The sequence below is a fragment of the Rhinoraja longicauda genome, chromosome 22 (genome assembly GCF_053455715.1).
Source record: "Rhinoraja longicauda isolate Sanriku21f chromosome 22, sRhiLon1.1, whole genome shotgun sequence".
In the NCBI taxonomy this organism is placed as follows: Eukaryota; Metazoa; Chordata; class Chondrichthyes; order Rajiformes; family Arhynchobatidae; genus Rhinoraja; species Rhinoraja longicauda.
Genome location: NC_135974.1, coordinates 34,582,123 through 34,600,789, shown reverse-complemented (window position 1 = coordinate 34,600,789; position 18,667 = coordinate 34,582,123). Strand labels below are relative to the sequence as shown.

The 18,667-nt window shown below is 40.2% G+C and overlaps 1 protein-coding gene across 3 annotated transcripts in view; it reads left to right on the top strand.

Annotated features, from left to right (window-relative positions):
• LOC144604554 (zinc finger and BTB domain-containing protein 46-like) overlaps nt 1-18,331 on the top strand; it is a 48,170-nt gene extending 29,839 nt beyond the window's left edge. Inside the window, exons 4-8 of one of the 3 annotated variants that reach the window (XM_078419110.1) lie at nt 492-746; nt 9,827-10,011; nt 10,248-10,305; nt 14,255-14,430; nt 15,569-18,331. In XM_078419110.1, coding sequence (XP_078275236.1) covers nt 492-746; nt 9,827-10,011; nt 10,248-10,305; nt 14,255-14,430; nt 15,569-16,267 — 1,373 coding nt within the window. In that variant the 3' untranslated portion in view covers nt 16,268-18,331. Of the gene's footprint in view, nt 1-491; nt 747-9,826; nt 10,012-10,247; nt 10,306-10,393; nt 13,038-14,254; nt 14,431-15,568 lie in introns of those variants that run through there. The other 2 variants (XM_078419108.1, XM_078419109.1) reach the window with 2 other exon arrangements.
• Nucleotides 18,332-18,667: the final 336 nt, after the last annotated feature.

Here is an 18,667-nt window from a genome sequence, read left to right as displayed (position 1 = left end):
TCCTGATCTTGCTGCAATGATATCTTGAAATTAGTGCCCTCAAGTAATCTCAGTGCGTCTGATGGTGGCGGAAAGTGAGATGACTCACTTTGTCAAGAAGCCTGAACGATCAGAACAGCTCTAAATTGTGAAATTGTTGCTGTCCTGATTCACATGTGCCTCTCTGCATTTGCAGATACTGCCTGGACCTAGTGTTTTTAGCAATTTAGCCATTTCCAGCGTTTATCGTCTTTCTTTGATTTTCAATAATAATGCATACTTTGCATGCATATATGCTGGGTTATAAGAAGTGAATAATTAATTTTATTTCTATCATTGTGCATTGTTGCAGAAGTATAGCAAGTACTGCAAGAAACTTGCTCACCTGTGTGACTGTTTGTATGCCCCGGAAGAGTAGAAAGAACTGTTAAGATGCTTCTATGCAGGCTAGTTTGATTTATTGCATTGAATAAAATGCAAAGCTGACCAATTATTAACTTGTGTTTCCTCAGGTGCGGATGTAACTGAACCAAGTAGTTCAGATAGCAGGGGAGACCGATCTGATTTTTGTCAGAATCCAGAGGAACCACTGGCTGGTGTAGAATCGAATTACCTGTCTCAGTTTGTTGCCTCGGTGAAAGAGGAGCAGCAGGCATCCACAGTGGCCAACCTGAGAGCGGCGTTACTGAGCAAGCACAGCTTCCTGTCTGTAAAGTCCGACCAACCAGGAGAAGATAACCCTATTATTTTCGAGTACTTGCCTAAAGGTACGCCCATTTTTTAAATAAAATGTTTGCAGTGTAGGGCTGCACAGTGGTAGAGTTGCTGCCTCACAGCGCCAGAGACCCGGGTTAGATCCTGACCTCTGGTGCCGTCTGTATGGAGTTTGTACGTTCTCCCTGTGACCAAGCTGGTTTGTCCCTGGGTGCTCCGGTTTCTTCCCACATTCCAAAGACGTACAGGTTTGTAGGTTAATTGGCTTTGGTTAAAATTGTGAATTGTCCCTAGTGAAGGATGGTGCGAGTGTACTAGGTGATCACTGGTCGGTGTGGACTTGGTGGGTCGAAGGGCCTATTTCCGCGTTGTATGTCTAAAGTGTGGTCAATTGCTTGAAACGGTTATATTGGATCTAAAACAATTTTAAGAACGCATTAAAGTTTGTTTTGTCTTCAGTGGAATCACTCGCTTGCAGCTTGTTTTAACATCACAGGCTTAAATAAAAGAAGTTAAACAGAAAATTATTCTTGATATGTGTTGAATTGATCTTGTTAAACTGCCTCCCCACCGGCATCTTATTCCAATATTCCTGATGAATGGACTTCAGTGACGTTCGGCTTTGTTGAATGTTCTCTTTCTTATCGCCTTCTCATCCTTTTGTTATAAATCCATCCCCTTGTTGTGTTTTTTTCGCTGGAGCTAATTGTATTATTAATATTTACCACGGTAATCCTCAAGAATTTAAGCAGATTAATTCAACTATTCACAGTTCCTATTTTATTCTTTTCCCAAATCTATCTGCTGAGTAAAATAGGATGGTGTTCCATTTTGCTGCTTGTTTTCCAATTTATTAGTAATGTGATGCAAGAATCTTCACAGAAACCATTTTGCATGTACATCATGTGTAGGAAGGAACTGCAGATGATGGTTTCTACCGAAAATAGATGCAAAATGCTGGAGTAACTCAGTGCGTAAGGCAGCATACAAAAAATGCTGGAGTAACTCAGTGGGTAAAGCAGCATACAAAAAATGCTGGAGTAACTCAGTGGGTAAGGCAGCATACAAAAAATGCTGGAGTGACTATGACCCGCTGAGTAACTCCCAGCATTTTGTGTCTATCTTGCATGTAAATCAGCTGACTTGTGTATGTTTTCAGTATCATGAACATATAATCAAAAATATCCCACAGCAGAATTTTGTCATAACTTTCTAAAACTGTCATTGTGAGCTCTTCGCTTTGTTCTTAACAGATAAATGAGTAAATGCCAATGTCAGCCTGCAAAGAAATCAAATTGCAAGTTTTTTTTCCTAATGGGTGGAGCAGCAAGAAAGTTTATTTGTGGAACGAGAAGAAATGATAGGGTTATAATGACAAACTCAATTGCAGGAATGCACGAGTTATTTGTGATTATAAAAGCAAGGATGGTTGAAACGTTGAAGGAAAAAAAACTGCAGATGCTGGTTTAAATCGAAAGTAGACACAAAATGCTGGAGTAACTCAGTGGGTCAGGCAGCATCTCAGGAGAGAAGGAATGGGTGACGTTTCGGGTCAAGACTCTTCTTCAGACCCAGGTCTGAAGAAGGGTCTCGACCCGAAACATCATCCATTCCTTCTCTCCTGAAATGCTGCCTGACCCGCTGAGTTACTCCAGCATTTTGTGTCTACCTTCGGTTAAAACGTTGAATATTTAAGTCGGAGAAGGGGGGGGGCGGTTTGTATGCACGTACATATCTAGAATGAGCCAGGGTCTGCAACATGAAGTCATTTATTCTTAAAATGTGGACAAATGAACCTTGTTGAATCGAGAGTGAACTCTTAGTTTATGAAAGGACTGTTCGGAAGTCTGATAACAGTGTCAGCATTCGTTTGCCATGTGTAGATGGTGTTGATGCATGCTAATTTCATTCTTGGAGGAGAAACTGACTGCTGGACATGGCAGTGGGTGTAGTTTTGGAGGATCGCTGCTTAATGATGTACTGAAGGGTGAATTTTGAAGAGCCAGCCTCATTCGAACGATTCTTGAAGTCTGGACCAAATGCGGGCAGGTGGGACTAGTGTAGCTGGGACATGTTGGCTGGTATGGGCAAGTTGGGCAAAAAGGCCTGTTTCCACACTGCATCACTCTATGTCTCAGTGTTGGTGCGTGACTGAGATGGGGAAGAAGTAGTGAAAACAGTTGATGAGTTACAGCTCACAGTTTCACCACTAATTTAGAAAACTGACGTTAAAAAGGTCCCTTTTCAAAGACTTCGGAAGGGGTTCTGGAAGGGGTTCTATGTTGGAAATTCTATTTTTTAGATAAGACTTTAAACTTAACCACTGATTTATGAGCTTGGGGAAGGAGATGAATGAACTGCAGATGCTGGTTTAAAAAAAGACAAGAAAACATGGGTATGTGATATTTCGGGTCGGGACAGTCTGAAGAAGGGTCTTGACCTGAAACCTATCCTTTTTCTCCAGAGGGGCTGTCTGGCCGCTGGGTTTCTCCAGCGCTGTGTGTCTATCTTTTGTATAAACCAGCGCCTGCAATTCTTTGAGATGAATGAATGGCATTTGATCCAGGAAAATGGAGGAACAGAATGAAGTCAGGCCAGTCTGATGGAAGAGCCCATCTCTCAGTTGGCCTGAGATTGAGTCCATTTGAGGTGATAATCTGGCATGGACTATGTGTTTGTGATGCCATTGTAGCAGTAGACGTCAGATTATAATGGATTTGAAAAATACTCCATTCTAATGCACGAATGCAACAAAAAGCTGACTGGTTAATGCACCAGTACTGTAGGCGACTTCAGTCCAATGTGGGCAGGAGCCCAGCATAGTCATAGTCAGACAGCATGAAAACAGGCCCTTCGGCCCAACATGCCCTCACTGACCAACATGTCCCATCTACACTTGTCCCACCTGCCTGCATTTGCCCATATCCCTCTAAACATGTCATATCCATGTACCTGTCCAAATGTTCTTAAACGTAACAGCCAACAATGCCAACTCCTGGTGTTCCCAGAAGACAAATTAGTAGAAATGAGTTGTCTTTGAGTGTGTCTCTTCTACTGGGCATAGCAGCATTCTGTATTAAGTTTTTTGGGAGTCTTGTTTGTGGGACTCCATTCCAGCAAAGAATCAAATCGATTTTTAGATCATAGCGACAAATCGATGATGTATTACTGCATTGCATGTGGAGTTGTGCATGTTTATTTTAGCTTTTTATCCAAAAGTATGTTTGTCTTTTCTGTCAACCATGATAAACGTCAAATTAAGAGCAATTATTTGCGTTTGAAGGTACTTTATCCTGGTCTCTGTAAAGGGTCTAAACCCACAAGGAGGAAGCTGATGATGACTTTGAAGAGCTTTCCCTTTGCTGACAAGAGGATTGATGATATTGCATCCAGTGGGTTAAAAGGTCACTGAAAGACGGTTAGGCAGCATCTAGGATTCTCTCTCTCCTAGATGCTGCCTGATCTGCTGAGTTACTTCAGCATTTTGTGATACCTTCGATTTGTACCAGCATCTGCAGTTACTTTTCTACACTGAAAGACGGTTTGTCACTCTGCCTGTATCTGGCTCGAGGTGTTCTGGAATTATTTTAATTTCACTCCACTCCTGTGTTGTCCTCATGTCCTCAGCCAAGGTCATCCTAGAGCTTTACAACTATATTCTCCAGTTGAAGGTAGACACAAAATGCTGGAGTGACTCAGCGAAGGGTCTCGACCCGAAACGTTGCCCATTCCTTCTCTCCAGAGATACTGCCTGCCCCGCTGAGTTACTCCAGCATTTTGTGTCTACCTTCGATTTAAACCAGCATCTGCAGTTCTTTCCTACACATATATTTTGCAGTTAATTCTCTTCCCCCCCAAAATGTTGATGCTTTGTATGAGCGGTTCAAGTTAGCACTCAGAAACTGAATCTTACATTTGCAATCTGAATAATGTGGGATTTATGGTGTACAAAATCTAGAACCTGGTTTTCTAATAACGATCAAAATGCAGAAGTTTATAATGAGAAATTATTTGGATGATTTTTTAAAAATTTCTTTTGAAAAACAAAGATTTTGTTCCTCACAACATGGCAGCCAAAGTGATTGAAGAAAATGAGTTGGTGTTCTTCTGTGACTGGTAGCTAGTGGTTTTCAAGAAGGAAGGAGTTTAATCAATTTTATTTCTGTGAAAGAACCGCCTCATTGCTCAAGTTGCTACTTTGGAATCTTGTCCTGTTAATCTGCTCATAGTTACAATGGCATTTCCTGTGTACTGGCATGTCTTGGTGCAAATTGAGATTTTAAAAGTTATGTTAGATACATTTTAAACCACACAACCATGAATGGAGGGAGATACAAGGAAGTGAGGGTGCTGGAATCTTGAGTAACGCACTAAGTGCTGGAGTAATTCAGCGGGTCAGGCAGCATCTGTGGAGGACATGGACAGATGATGTTTTGGGCCGGGACCCTTCTTCAGGCTGCTTGCCGGAGGTGGGAGGGAGCTCAGAGAGGTGTGGGTAGGACAAAGCCTGGTAAGTGATAGCTGGGCAGAATAAATTCATACTTGCCTATCAGAAAGCAGGAGAATGGCATTGAGAGGGAAAGATAGATCAGCCATGATGGGAGTGGAGCAGACTCGATGGGCCAAATGGCCTCATTCTGATCCTGTGATATATGAACTTATGAACAAAAACTTATGCAAAGGATTAAACTGTTACATGGTTTTGTGGTATTTAAATATGTCTTCTATGAAGGTGAGGCATGAAGTAAGAAATGGTCAATTTAAATAGAGTCATGTAAAATCTGGTGTTTTGGTGTTCAACTTTAGTTGCAACAGGGAGGAGCAACATGACTGTAAGAGGAACTGTGTGAGAAGCAACTGCAGATGTTGGTTTAAACCGAAGATAGACACAAAAAGCTGAAGTAACTCAGGAGAACTTAGCAGTCTGAAGAAGGGTCTCGACCCGAAACGTCACCCATTCCTTCTCTCCGAAAGAGTAACAGGGCCTTGGAGGGCATTACCACTGACATTTACACTAAATGCATTGTTATACCAGAACAAAAGTAGTTTAGAATTGTTACTTGGCCAATTCTAGAGGTAAATGTTGAGCTTTATTGCGTTGATACAACTGTGTGTGAAGCACAACTATTGTGCCATGTGAAACGTGTTACTAGGTTATTAATGTTGAGAAAATATTACATTTAAATAATAACAGCAAGAGCTTTATTTGTGTGTGTGTGTGTGTGTGTGAGTGTGCTCGTACGTAGGTGTGCGGTTACAGGGATAATTCTAGATTGTGAATTTCAATAATGAATTATTTACGGCATTATTGACGACTTGTTGTATGTCTATAAATTAAACTAAAACCACTGATTTGGGATCAGTAAACCCGGCAGACGTTTTAAATCTATGTGCCACTAACAACATTAAACAGTTTATTTCACTAAAGTCAGTAACTTTATTTCCAATTGCCATTTTGATAAAATTAAAACATTCCATGCTTGTGCTCCTAATTGTATAAACACACTGTCAATGAAATGTCATTAAAGCAAGAGCATATTTTTGTGGAAAGTCAACTTATCTGAAAGAAGTTTAGAAGATAAAATTTGTTACCAGTGCTCAATGTAGTCATCATCTTTAAATGCTTGTTGTCCAATACCATATGTAGCAGCTGACCTCATGTCACAGCTAATCATAAGCCGATTATTGTGTTGTTTCTAGTAAATTGATTGCATATAAGTGCCCATGAAAATAGGATTCATTTGACTTGTTATCACTCAATTTTTAATATTAAACTCAGTTACATAAATTCCATTTTGCATAGATGCAACGATAACTATTCGGCTGGCAGATGGGGTTGTATTTCTGGGACTAAAATGAGTGGGACAGAGGAGGTACAGGATAAATGGAAACTAGAATCTAAAAGTTAAGAAATTTTGTCTTTGGTCACTAAAACATTTTAAATGACAAAAAAAGATATTTTATCAGCAGGAAAAAAAAAATGTTTTTTTGATCAGCATGAATCATTTTTAGCATTAACATTTTTTTTTACAGAGGAGTTATTTATGTAATGCTTTAATATACTCTAATCCTTAGTATTTTTAATACTGGCTATCACAGGTTTAATTTGCAGCACATTTGCATAGCAGGCAGAGCTGCTGCCTCACAGTATCAGAGACCTGCGTTCGATCCTGACTCGAATGCTGTCTGTGTGGTGTTTACACATTCCAACTGTGATTGCATGGGTTTCCTCCGGGTGCTCCAGTTTCCTCCCACATCCTAAAGATGTGCGTTTGGAGGTTAATTGGCCTCTGTAAATTGCTCCCTTGTGTGTAGAGAGTGGGTGTGACAGTAGGAGAACAGAATTAGTGTGAACGTGTGAACGATGGTCTGCGTGGTCTCAGAAAGGCCTGTTTCCATGCTGTATATTTTAATCAATTCAGTCAATTAATTGATTTACCAGGCTTGGTTTACAATGTTAGCACGATCTCCCTAGACTTTGTGAATTGTTTATTTTTCCAAATATGGAACCACCGGAGTGATTCTTTGTTTTGTCAACGAATTTGAACAATTGCACTGCAGTGGCTATGTTTTGCAAGCAAACCATGATGGTGGGGAATGGTTCAATTGGGATAGAAATGACAAAGACACATTTTGGGTGAGGAATGATGTTGCAGCTGATGTTAAAATCAGAAAATACTGGAAGTACCGGGACAACTCTGTGTTGTGGAAAGAGAAATGGGTGATGTTTCAAGTCAACGTCTCTTGGTCAACGTGGCAGGGCATGGGAGTCAACTGTTAGTGAAGCAACCAGGTTAACAAGGGCATCTGCAGAGAGAGATAGAGAATACAACAGAGGGATTGCCCTACACATTGTGGAATATATACCTGCAGGGAATGCCAAAAAGGTGGACCACACTGGTGGGGAAAAGTCAGCCGAATGTTCACTGCAAGCTTCTTCATTTCATTCCAGAAGAAACATCGTGGAGGTAACCGCTTAGAGTTAAAGAGCAGGGGTTTCAAGCTGAACGCACACGCGCGCACACACACACACACACAGACTCTATTGCAGGGACGCAGACACACGCACACGCAGACGCACACACACTATTGCACACACACACACACACACACACACACACTCTATTGCTAGTTCTTTCAGCTTAAACCTCTAATAATGTGGCTGTTAAATAAGTAGAATCCTGAAGTCCTTACCGACTTAAGTTCGTAAGTCATAGGAGCAGACATAGTCCATTCGGCCCATTAAGTCTACTCAGCAAGATGTACACGCTCAGTTTGTGAATTTAAATTTCATGCACGAAACTTGTGAATTTATACTAGAGTTCTTGGAAGAAGCACAGGAGATAGTGAAATGATTGTTGCAATCGATTGGCTTCAGTAAATTGATAGAAAACCAAATGTCAGAGTATTTAGAGTGTTCCAAGCTATTTTTACTCACACTATACTTTAAATGTATAAATAGAAGCTTTGAAATAAAGCTTTGTAAAAGGCCAAGCATGCAACAATTTTGAATTAGTGTATAAAATGTGCACTATATTGATTTAAAAAAAAAGTAGATATGTCTGAAGAAGGGTCCCAACCCGGAACATCACCCATTCCTTCTCCAGAGATGCTGCCTGTCCCGCTGAGTTACTCCAGCATTTTATGTCTACCACACAATTTAAACCAGCATCTGCAGTTCTTTCCTACACAAGTAGATATATATCCTTGGTTGCGTGAGTTGATTGCAGAATATAAAAGTCTAGGTTATGTAGTTAGTGAATTACGCAGTTAAAAATGCACCAGCGGATTCATTTGGCCCCATGTCTTTGTACCAGATGCATAGTTTTATTGTCGTACCTGAAACACATGCTAACGTGTCAATTGCTTCTTAATACAGGCACCTGTTTACATTTGAGTTACTTAGGCAAATTTTGTATTGAGTATAGCATTGCATAGTTATGGCTCAGAGAAGCTTGCCTCACTGGTATTTCCACACCATTGTTTAATTCCATTAAAAAAAAATTGCAGTGCATAACAGTTCAGTGTTTCACATGTGTGTCCTGGGCCTGTGTTAAAATGAATTATTTTAATCATGTACAGTTTTTAGGAATGATCTATTGTGAAACTTTTGAATTGGTTCAAATCTTTTTGCACATTTTACCGTAATGAATGTAACTTTATTTATTGTGTGTGGAGTTTGTAAGTATTGCCTAAACATATTCTGTACTTAGGTGTAACGTTCCAGCTTCGATGGGGGAAGCTGTATCTTAAAAAGTTAATGGTTTACGTACGATGGTGTCGATATTCTAATCTTATTGTTCGAATCCTATGCCTGCAAATTTTGACCAACAAAGCATCATCTTGGTCAAAGAGTAGCAGTTTCCATTTTAAATGAATGGAATTTCTTGGTAATTGGTTCTTTTTCAGCTTGACTCTCCCATCCCTCCATGCTGTGAAGGGGTGGATGCTTTCAAAGTCAAAACTCCAGACTTGAGAAATTTGAAGTTCAAGCACAGACAATGTGGGCCGAAGGGCCTGTTCCGATGCTGTACTGTTCGATGTTCTAGGAGCACACATTGACTATCAACTTGAAAGTTTCATTTTGTGTTAAATCTATAATTTAAAGTTACACTGAGCATTATATTTAGGATGCAGCAATTGCATATTGCCTCAAATTTTGCATTTTTCCCGTTGGTTTTCTGAAATAAAGAAACAGTTTCCTACCATTTGAATGTTTATTGTAGGATTGGTGTGGTGGTCTATCTGACCTGGGTTGATATTTGCTGGTATACTGCTTTAATAAAAGTTTGCTTCAGTCATAAATTGATGCATCTTTTGGTGATCAAAAATCATCAGTCATTTCCATTTTTAGCTTCACGTGCCTCATTGATAGCACCAATCTGTGTTCTTTTAACCAGGGCAACAATTTAGTCCGTTTTCAAAAAAGAAACCTCTGACCACCATGATTACTTTAAGATTCCTAGTTTCTTGAAGCTTTGGGAATTCCTCTCGATCTGTAGGATCTCCAATCCACTCTCTCACTGACAGAGGAGAAACGCAGCAGACCTCTACTGCAGTGCAGACCGTTTTTTTGCCGAAAGCCAGCTGGTGCTAGTTTACGTGGGTGAGACTCGTTTCCTGTGTTTCTCAGGGCCTGGAAATAACTTGAATCATTCAGAAGATGCACATGATTACCAACAAAGAGACTTGTTTCCACTGACCTCCCAATTTCCTGAGCCGAGTCCACCTGGGACGTTGCAGTATGAAGAACCATTATCGGAACCAATCTCACGCCAACAGGCCGACTCACACCAACAGTCTGGCTCCCCGCAGCAGGTAAGAATCAAAACCATTATATGAACAGATACAAGTAGAAAGTAATTCATAACTTAGAAGAATTCATGTGAGGATTGATCATTTGAATGCAAATTAATTATGTCTAAACTTAATGTCCTGTGGAAAATTCAGCAATAGATTTTCAGTATTGTAATTTATTTTTAACACTTACCTTTATTTATTTTTACTAATTAATTCACAGGTCATTATTAACTTATGTTATTTTACGATTACAGATCAATATAGACAATACCGAGGGGATCTTGGCACAATCGTACGGAAATGACGATTCAGGTACAGTCAGTGTTGTTTCAAATCAGCACAGACTTTCCACCGCACAAAGTTTGCTGAACTCGTAACAGTATTTATTTCCTTCTCTCAGGACCTGAAGCCCGTAATGCAGTGGATTTGTCGAACGGTGAAGAGGCAGAGATGGGGACTAGCTTCATTGCAGACGATGGTTCAGAGGTCGTCAGTAGCCCAGTGCCAACAACAAGCGAGCTACAAGAAGAGTTTGCTTGTAGATTCTGCAGCATGAGATTTAGCAGCCTTGAAAACCATACAGAACATGAATATCAACATGCATTATCGATCCTGCCACACAACACTTCCAACCAAATGAAGCCATTGCTTGCAGGGACAAGCTTTCAAATGCTTCCTGTACTAGCTTTCCGTTACCAGTGCTCTAAGTGCCCTGCCAGCTTCACATTGAAATCGAACGCTGAGCGTCATGAAAAAACTGTCCACTTCAAACGTAAAAAACTGCAGTGTTCATTCTGCCAGAAATCATTCCGTGACAGAACCGACTTAAACCGGCATGTAGCATCGGTACATTCGTGTGAGCGGGCCTTTGTGTGTAGCGACTGTGGAAAGAGTTTTGGCGTGCAGAAAAACCTAATAAATCACATGAAAATTTGCTGTCAGGGTGGTGCCCAAGGACATACGGAGCTCTCTGACCAACCTCTGGATAGCCAGGCTCTTAAAGCAGAGGAGAATGATTGTGACAACAGTGCCCCCACACTCGATTCCAATCAGCATCTCCCCACCTCACAGTTCAGCGACACAGAATTGTCAGAATAATTGACAAACGTGAATTTTGCTCTTGTTTGGTTTAGTGAAAATTTGGATTCAGCATTTAACATAGAAACATAGAAAACAGGTGCAGGAGGAGGCCATTCGGCCCTTCGAGCCAGCACCACCATTCATTGTGATCATGGTTGATCGTCCCCAATCAATACCCCGTGCCTGCCTTCTCCCCATTTACATGGAGTACATTTACATTATATTACTTTGTGCACTTAATCAGGCATTTTCAAATCTTAGTTAAAACAGATTACACTTCCTACTGTAGTTTGTCTTTGTATATACGTCATACTGACTTTGCAGGGCAAAGTTACTCTTTTAGGTTGCTATGCACTTTTTATATGGATAAGTGTCATGACTAGAAATGGAAGAATATTCATTTTAAGCAAGATCTACATATTTAGTCATTAGCTGGGTTTATGGTGTCAATGACCCAATTGTTAAGGTTCTGGAATAAAATGTTGAAATCCGTTATCTTTTTGGTATTTATTTTTATTTGTTCACTTATCCAATTGTGTTTTATATTTTGGTTAAATGAAAGGTTTTCAGACTATGAGCTTATTCTGAAACCTGTTTGTTCTTTAGTTGAGATTGTTTAGGTTTATCATTGTCACGTGTACCGAGGTACAGTGAAAAGCTAAGTTCTGCATGCTCTCCTGACAGATCAGAGCTATAACAGGAATATACATAAATACAATTAAGTACAATAGGTAGAGCAAAGGGGAAGATAGTGTAGAATATAGTTCTAGGCATTGTAGCACATGTTTAATGGGGCTGTCTGCGCAAAAGTAAAAATATTGCAATATATACACGAGAATTTGATAAATTTAGTCAGTTGATGATTATGTATTTTAACTGGGGAAAGTGCATATTTAGAGTATTTATCCCTGCAACTTGTCTTTAGATTTATATAGCCACGTTTATTTGTGCTGGCAAAGCTCGGTATTAATTTCCATGAGCTTCATTAAGGATTATTATTAAGAAAGTTAAATATATGTTGTACTAATCATCCCAGCAACGTAGATGGAGAATGAATGTGGTGGATACTCTTGTTAATGCAATGAAAGATGAAGTTTGAATTTACTTCACTGATGTAGCCTAGTCTTGGTGTAGTGGCACCAAAGATTAATTCATATCTTTTACATTAATAGTCGAAAGAAAATTATTTTTCCCCCCAAGTGCAGTCTATTACACAGTATTAGTGTACTACTTTAGTCTAGTAAAGTACTTTAGTCTACTAGTTTGGTCTGAAGAAGGGTCATGAACTGAAACGTTAACAATTTATTTTCACCAGAGATGCTGTCTGACCTGCTGAGTTACTCCAGCTTTTTGTGTCTATCTTCCGTAGTTTACAGGGTTTATGTCATGGTTCAATATGCAGCGTCATCTGTGGTATTAGTCCAGGGCTTTTTGTTCCCGTTCTAATGTTTATCATTAAACATTTGTTTTTGAACTACTAAATGTTTTTGAACTACTGACAAGCAATCAGTCTTAAAGATTTAGCCATGTTATTAGTTTTATTGTTATACTAGTTACTGCTTGCCTCTTATTTTCTGTACGTTTAGGAAATCATATATGCCCTGAAAGATATTCACTGCGTGATAAATTAACAGTGCGTGTACCACAAAATTCTCGATGCATAATCTCTAAGAAAGTTGTTAAAAGTCTTATTACCTGTTACTTTCTAATACTTTCAACATGTGGCTCGTGTTGCTGTATGTCATAAAATTCAATAAATTTTAGATTGTAATGAAATGATCTGATTTCCTGTTTATCTGCACTAATAGGACCATTTAAGCAACAATTCTTAAAACTTGAAGCAACACTTCTTGTGTTTATATTTTCAAGATATCCTTACCTCGTACTATAATTACTTGTGCTCTTTAAGTTGTAGTCAAGATGTGGTTTGGTTTATCAATGCAGTCTCACAATTGGGAATTTGGACTAGGACAATTCATTTGCCAAAAGCATACTGTACATATTGGGGTAATGTTATTTTACTCATGGAGCTGGAAACGACCTTGCCTTGAATAGCTGCATGTTAATTGAAGTGTGGCATCTTCACCTTTGTTTCTACCTGCCACTTGAAGGCTACAGGATGCTTGTTATGATACTCATCTGAATTAAAACCAAAAACCTAGGAAGGCATTTGAATTCTCCATCAATAATTTCTGTAGGTAGGAAGTAATGTCAATAATTCCTTCCAATACCGTGCGTCAGGGCGCTGAGCAAGTGGCACCATGTAACTAAGTTTGTTTTCTTATTCTTTCCTAAATTTAATCGTCTTGCCATTTTAACAAATAGTTTACTGATTATTTTTGGTTGTATCTTTGTAACCAAATGTTCAGTTTAGTTTATTGCCACGTGTACCGAGGTACAGTGAAAAGGCTTTCTTGCATGCTAGCCAGTCAGCGGAAAGACTACATAATTACAATCGAGCCATCCACAATGTACAGATCTGTTCAATGGAGGTTTAATAGAGTGGAGCGATTGTAATGCGTGATTGGAGATCCAGCTCGCGGAGTGCTCTGGCTTGGAAATAGGCAAATATGATGTTGACTGTTGACTACACAATCAATTTTCTTTCTTAGATCAGCAACACGGCATTATAGAATAACAAAGATAATTCTAATTATGTAGAATTATTGGCTAGCTAACCTTATTTCATCTTTTCTCCCCATATTGCCAATTCTTTTTCAACCATTGATAGACCCATTGGTTTTTACAACAAGAGGTTTTCATAGCGTGAAGTTTCTTGGGAACGCAACGATTGCCTTAAAACGGAACTACATGTTTCTTCTCAAAGGTAGACACAAAATGCTGGAGTAACTCAGCAGGTCAGGCAGCATCTCGGGAGAGAAGGAATGGGTGACGTTTCGGGTCGATACCATTCTTCTGACCCATTCCTTCTCTCCTGAGATGCTGCCTGACCCGCTGAGTTACTCCAGCATTTTGTGCCTACCTTCGATTTGAACCAGCATCTACAGTGATTTTCCTACACATCTTAAGTTGTATAATCGTAATAAAACGTGCTACAAGCTTTGATATGTTGATGACAAATGTGCAAACTAAAATATAACTGGAACCTGAAAATTGTATATCTAAAATTATAATGTCAATTCTAGATGAGTATTAATTCAATTGTTTCCACATTTCGCAGTTAACGAATTTACTGTGATAAGAAAGAAGTTCAAGTGTCCGTACTGCAGCTTTTCCGCGATGCATCAGTGCATCTTGAAAAGGCATATGCGTTCTCACACGGGGGAAAGACCGTATCCTTGTGAAATCTGTGGCAAGAAGTTTACCAGACGGGAACACATGAAGAGGCACACCTTGGTAAGTACCGTTTGCACGGCCGTTACTTCAGTATCCGCTCATGTACGTTGCGGTGTGATTACTGGTCCCATTACTGCAGGGAGGTTGCAAGGCATGGTGGCACAGTGGAAGATTTGCTGCCTCACAGCGCCAGAGGCCCGGGCTCGATTCCTGACCTCGGGTGCTGTCTGTACGGAGTTTGTATGTTCTCCCTGCAACCTCGTGGATTTTCCTCACGTGTCCCGGTTTCATCCCAAACTCCAAAAATGTACAGGTTAGTAGGTTACTCTCGCCCCTTCCATGACACACTGGTTAAGCTGAGGAGTGTCTTCAGCAACAGACTGGTCCCACCAAGATGCAGCACAGAATGCCACATGAGATCCTTTTTCCCTGTGGCTATTAAATTGTGCAACTCCTCCCCCTTCTGTCGTGGGGTAGACTGACTCCACTACCCCCAAATCTTTGCACATCCCCAATCCTGGACTTTCCACTCGTCACTTTAATTTCCTGTTTCATGTGTCTTGTGTTTTATGACTGTTGGCAGACCAATTTCCCTCCTGTGATGAATAAAGTTCTATCGTATTGTAATTGGCTTCGGTAAAAATTGTATATTGTTCCTGGTGTGTAGGATAGTGTTCGTATATGGGGATCGCTGGTCGGCGCGAACTTGTTGGGCCAAAGGGCCTTTTCCCGGCGCCGTTCTGAACTGAACTAAACTAAAATTAGGAGTAGACATAAAATGCTGGAGTAACTCAGCGGGTCAGGCAGCATCTCGGGAGAGAAGGAATGGGTGACGTTCAGTGCATCCATGATTTCTAGGGCCACCTCCTTGAGTACCCTGGGATACAGACCATCAGGCCCTGGGGATTTATCTAACATAATTTCCTGACTAATGTGGATTTCCTTCAGTTCCTCCCTCCCACTAGAGTTTTACAAATTCTGTTCAGACAGTACCCATAGTTGAGATAGAACCCAGGTGTCTGGGGCTGTAACACACCAACTCTACTGCTGCGCCACCGTGCCACCTCCTGAAGATGTTATTGTGCACATCTGACATCTTTTGAATGATTACCTACATCAATTTTCCATCTGGGATTTTAAGGAAGAGGTCTGTAATTTAAAAAGAACCCAACACTAAGCATTTATTTTCTTTATTTAGGTGCACAGTAAAGACAAAAAGTACGTTTGTAAGGTCTGCAACCGAGTGTTCATGTCAGCAGCCAGCGTGGGCATTAAGCACGGTTCCAGACGCCACGGGATATGTGTGGACTGTGCGGGGGGGAGCCTGATGTCTCAGCTCGACCAGGACGGCACCGATGAGTCTCCAGATGGGATGTTCTCCGCAGAAAGCCAGTACCCAGATGATCACGGAGAGGGCCCTTACACGGATGATCACGGGGAGGGCCCCTACACAGATGATCACGGTGAGGGCCCCTACACAGATGATCACGGGGAGGGCCCTTACACGGATGATCACGGAGAAGAGCCCTACACGGATGATCCTGGCGAGGGCCCTTACACGGATGATCACGGAGAGGGCACGTATCCAGATGGTCACGGTGATGGTTCATATCCGGATGGTCATGCTGAGGAAGTCTATCCAGATGATCATGAAGGTCCCTATCCAGAAGATCACGGCGAGGGTCCTTACCCTGATGATCACGGAGACAGGGAGAGGGAGATTGACGAAGAAATGGCAGGTGGCGAGGAGGAGATGAAATGGAAGGATAATGTAATTCCCCAGGCTGAAATAATCCTCGAGGCCAAGGAGATGATCGATTCCCAACAAGACCAAGAGAATCAGGAAATTCCCGTAGCAGATGACAAGGACTTTGGGTGGATTTCCCAGGAGATGTAGCCCCCGGGTTATTTTTACATTCTAGAGTGCTTCAATGCACTGTAGTCCGTTAGAGTGCTAGCTGTTTCACTAATGTACACGTTAAATTGTAGTCGGGCAGTTTTACAAGAACGTTATATTTACAAAGAATACTACTCAAAGATATGAACACCACGGTGATTTTTCACGTTCATTGTCCAATTGTGAAATTTAGGATTAGACGTTGTTAAAATTCGGGGCATTGTGGTTCGATACGCCTTTCTTAAATTTCATTATTTTTTTCGGGAGGGAAAGGGGTGATTTTTGGATCATTTTATTTAGTTTTATTTGTTGTCCTGAAAACTCTTTATTCCAGAATGCCCAGGTAAATGCAGGATCCAAAGCACATCGTTGGTAGCTGTTGAGAGATAATGAAAATGCCACTGAGTAGCAAAAATGTTTTCTCCAACTGTTTGCTTCCCACACGACACAATCAACGATTATTCGAGTTATCATTCCCTCTTTCAGCTCAAAAATGCATCCAGATGTGAAAACCCCATCATTATGTGTGTTAGTAGATTAGATAACCTTGATAAATTATGTGCAACAAAAAAAAAAGAAAATCAAGTGTACATTCCCATATAAGAAGATTCTCCGCTCTGTAAAGAGTTGAGACATTCCTTCATCCTATAAACTCTATTTGTGCACCCAAATTCTGCCATAGATTTAGTTTTGAGTTAGTGCATTTCAAGAAATGTTTCAAAACGGGGTTTCTTCGCTATGGTGGGTGTGAGTCATGTGCTGCATTGTGTTCTTTTAACATTTTCAGTGTCTATATTCTTTGGGCTACTCGTGAAGATTAATTTTGGCTGTCAAAACAAAACCACACACACACGCTTCATGAAGTTCAAAGCTATGCCAGATTTCTACTCTGTAGACAAGGAAGTAAGGAGTTAACTTATTTGTTGCATTGGTAAAAAGGTAGCACATTGCTTTTTTAAGTTATAATATACACTAAATACTGAATATATACCAAAATTATATGTTTTAATAGAATTTACTTTGGATATGTTACAGATGATTTTTGTTTATCATTTAGAAAATGCAAAAAAAAAACTGGAATTGTTCAGTCTATTTCAGAAAATCAAATCTTATCATGTTTTGGCTTGTTAGTGGTAATATGTGCAAATCCGTACTAAATTAAGCCATAACTATGGTTACTTTTTAGAAATCTATATTGTTGTATTTCAAATTTCTGCCTTTTACATTAGGAGTTTTGCCTGATGAAACTTTTGGAGAGTGCCGTGCGAGTATGCTGTCGATGTTTTCAACATGCTTACAGCTGGATTTAAGAGAGAGCTTACAGCTGTTGAAATCTTCTGCTTGGAATATTATTCTATATGATACTGACTTTGTAATTATAAACCTGTGTTTGTATTCAAGATGTGTTTAATATTCAGAGTTAGTTATGAGTAGTGGGGAAAGATGACTGTGCATTGTACTGATCTCTGTAAATGTAGTAATGACATTTTTTTTTAGGTGATTATGCTTTCTGTATCTTAGGCATACCAAAGGTCTGCCTAAAGTTCATGTGCTGGGTAGCTTGGATATACTCTCACCCAAATCAATCTTAAATAAACTCGGAATTGCTGCCAAAGCAAACAGGTGCGGTGCTTGTTTTGAAGCTCGTATGTAATTTTTGAACATAGTATCTCATTCCTAATTCATTGGGTGTCAACCCAGAATGTTACCCGTTCCTTCTCTCCAGAGATGCTGCCTGTCCCGCTGAGTTACTCCAGCATTTCGTGTCGATCCTTATTTTTAAATGTGTAGGATGGAACTGCGGATGCTGGTTTATACTGAAAATAGACACAAAATGCTGCAATAACTCAGCATCTCTCTCTCTCTCTCGAAAAGGGATAGGTGACGTTTCAGTCTGGAGATGGGTTCTAACCCGAAACGTCACCTATTCCTTTTCTCCAGAGATGCTGCCTGACCCGCTGAGTTACTCCAACATTTGGTGTCTGTCTTACATTTAAATGTTGTTTGTACATCTTCAATGAATAGCGTATCCAAATTATGAATGAACATCCATTCAATATTAAAAGAAAGTAAAATATTTTATCGTTCTGGCTTATAATGTGCAAGTTTTGTACTGTTCTGATCTCTTGCTCTGTGACCTTTTTCTCTTAGGAACACTATATTAGCATGAGCCACCAATGGTGCAAACAAAGACATTTGTTTTATCTATTTGAAAATACCAGAAGGTACTGATCTATAGGGTAATTTCAATAAGCCTCAAAAGCAGTCACCCATTGTGGATCTGAAATGATGCGGTGGCAATAATAGGTATGACTCTAAGATGTGCAGGCTTTTCTCTATGGGCCGTTCAGGAGCATGCGACAAAATATTTTGGGCAATGGGTAAAGTATAGATCCATCT